At 55.7% G+C, this 2998-nt stretch overlaps 1 protein-coding gene across 1 annotated transcript; it reads left to right on the top strand.

The window, feature by feature from the left end:
• Positions 1–596: 596 nt before the first annotated feature.
• Positions 597–2457, top strand: LOC135109119 (MFS-type transporter SLC18B1-like). Its single transcript, XM_064020202.1, is given in 4 exon segments — positions 597–820; positions 822–1463; positions 1465–1515; positions 1517–2457. Coding segments are annotated over 4 exon segments (1401 nt in total). The 5' UTR covers positions 597–736; the 3' UTR covers positions 2141–2457.
• The last annotated feature ends 541 nt before the right edge of the window (positions 2458–2998 follow it).

Genomic DNA, 2998 nt, shown 5'->3' on the forward strand with positions numbered 1-2998 from the left:
CATTTAGTTCGTAGTTAGGATCGTGTTCATAATAGTGATGATAGTCGTGACAGTCTCAGTAATTGTAGTAGTGGTGGTAGTGATGGTGGTGGTGATGATGGTTGTGGTGGTGGTGGGTGACAATGCCAGTAGTACTACATGGGAGTGCTGGTCGTGGTGATGATGGGGCATGACGTCAAGTGTCACGCCCCGCTTGGCGACAACACCTGGGTGCAAGCACGTCATCCGTGGCCTCCGTGGCTCTGGAACGGTCTTAATAGAGCCTCAAGTTTTTACTCGGGCGGGGCAAGTGACGTAGGAAGTCGGCGACGGCCAGGCTGTTGCCAGGGCCCGGCCTGGCGGCCGGCGAGGCTGGACTTGACTGGCCGACCCGCCTCCCTCACTGCTTTCTATTTTTTCCTTTTGAGTTCCGTTCGGCATGGCGTCCTGTTGAAAAGGAAAGGCAGCAGCAGCGGTGAGGGCGACACACGCACCAGCCAATTTAGTGTCCGTGTCACCGGCCGGTGTGTGGCTGACGCCTCACGTCGCCACGTGTTAGCTGGCAACCCGAGCGGCGGTGTCCGGTGCCCAGGCCGGCCAGCGCCATATAAGACGCGCGGCCCCTCACCCGCCTTGCAGTTCGCCCGGGAGCCAGGGTGGTCACAGTAGTCGACCTCTTACTCTTCTACTTGCCCCATCCTGACTCTGCCCATTCGCTCCCGTCCTCGTCTGCCAAGTTACACACACCATCATCAAAATGGCCTACACGCGTCAACAGTGGCTCACCCTCATCGTCTTCGCCATCGCCGACTTCTGCAGTGCCGTCTGCGTCTCCCTTCAGGGCGCCCTTCTACCCCATGATGGCCGAGTCTAAGGGCGCGACCCCGACTCAGTATGGGTTCGTGTTCGGCATCTTCGAGTTGACAGTGTTCATCGTTAGTCCCATCTACGGCAACTACCTCTACAAGATTGGGCCCAAGTTCATGTTCAACGCTGGCATCTTCACCACGGCTTCTACCTGCATCCTCTTCGGCTTCCTGGACCGCATCAACGACTGCAATGCTTTCATCGGCCTGTCCTTCGCCATCCGCATCGTTGAAGCGATGGGCAACTCCGGCTTCCTCACCGCCTCCTTCAGCATCATTGCGAAGGAATTCCCGGAGAACGTGGGCGCCACCTTCGCCTGCCTGGAAACCTGCTTCGGTCTGGGCATGATCGTGGGCCCCACTCTGGGCGGCGCGCTGTTCGAGCTCGGAGGCTACACGCTTCCCTTCGTCTCCCTGGGTTGCATGTTGCTGGCAGCCGCCACGCTCACCTACTGCATCCTACCATCGTACACCAACGAAAGCAAGGGTGAGGAAGAGAACACCGGCAGCATGCTCCAGCTCATCAAGATCCCCGCCATCGCTCTTGCCGCCTACGCCATCATGGCCTCCTCCATCAGCATCGGCTTCATGCAGGCCACGCTGGAGCCCCACCTGCGCCCCCCTGCAACTGTCGCCTTTCCAGCTGGGCCTCATGTTCGTGCTGAACGGCGCTACCCTACGGCCTCTTCGCTCCCGTGTGGGGCTTCCTTTGCGACAAGATCATCAACCCGCGCATCGTGGTCATCTTCGGGGCCTTCGTGGTGGTAACCTCCTTCACGTTGATTGGCCCCGCGCCCTTCCTACCCATCCCCACCACACTGCCCATCTGCATCGTGGCGCTCGTGCTGCACGGCACCGGGTTCGGCGCTGAGCTGGTGGCCACGTTCACTAGTGCTCACCGCGACGCCGTGCTCAACGGCTTCCCCGACGACATCCAGACCTACGGCCTCGTGTCCGGCATGTGGACCTCCACCTTCGCCCTCGGTGCCTTCATCGGGCCCTCTGCTGCCGGCGCACTCTTCGACCTGGTAGGCTTCAGCTGGGCCACGGTGTTCGTGACTGTACTGCACCTGCTGGTGGCCGTGTTCTTCATCCTTAACATGTGCTGCACGGCGCGGCGGCGGCCCAGCACCGGCATCTACACAAAGATTCACCACAGCCTGGCACAGACTGATCCCGAGAAGGCTGGCCTCATCACCGGCACGGACGACAAGACGCCGCTCATCAGGTCCATCTCCGACTCATCCTACTTCAGCGCCACCTCAGACTCCTCCGAGGAGTACTACGTCTACTGAGATGCCGAGGCCGCGGGAGGGAGTTCTCCTGAGGACAAGTTCCTGTGACGTCTGATGCTGCAGGGGCCGCAGACGACCACAAGAGTCGCACCCGCCGGCACGGGTGTGATGCTACGCTGGGAGAAGGGGCAGACGCCCCTCTCATTGTCCCCCACCCCCCCACCTCTTTGTCCCCCACAACTAATGGTGCTCAACCCGCTCAAGGCTCAGTATTGACCACTTGGTTGTTGTTAACCCGCGACATTAGTCCTCGTGGGCGCGTGTTTCAAGGTTGTGTGTAACTTATGTCTTTGGAATGAATATGTATGAGTTTCCTACCTCGACTTTCATTCCTCCCAGCCTGTCCCTCACCAACTCATCGCTCACCCCACACTGCTCAACACTGATGAGTCAACACACCATAACTCACACATGTTGGAGTTCTGTGATCAAGAAAACTGTTTATAAGTAACTTTTTTTTTACTTTTTTTTTTTCTAAATATAAAAGCTGGGACAAAATTAATACTCAAAATTACACGGAGCAGAAAATAATAATAATAATAATAATAATAATAAAAATGGAAACTATAGAATGCTCAAACAATGATAACACACTCGACCCAGAAGGTACGTCGTGTACTGATGTTCTCTGGATGTGTCCTCTGTGACCAACGAGCCAATAAAAATGAAAAAAAATAAATAAAACTCACTTTGATATTACCTAACCCAACGTAAGCATGAGAGACGCCCACGTGTTTTTTTTTTTTTTTTTTTTTTTTTTTTTGTGTGTGTGTGTGTGTGTGTGTGTGTGTGTGTGTGTGTGTGTGTGTGTGTGTGTGTGTGTGTGTGTGTGTGCTAGTACTGTAACTGGTTCTCTGT

Source organism: Scylla paramamosain, chromosome 18 (genome assembly GCF_035594125.1).
Source record: "Scylla paramamosain isolate STU-SP2022 chromosome 18, ASM3559412v1, whole genome shotgun sequence".
NCBI classification, from domain to species: Eukaryota; Metazoa; Arthropoda; class Malacostraca; order Decapoda; family Portunidae; genus Scylla; species Scylla paramamosain.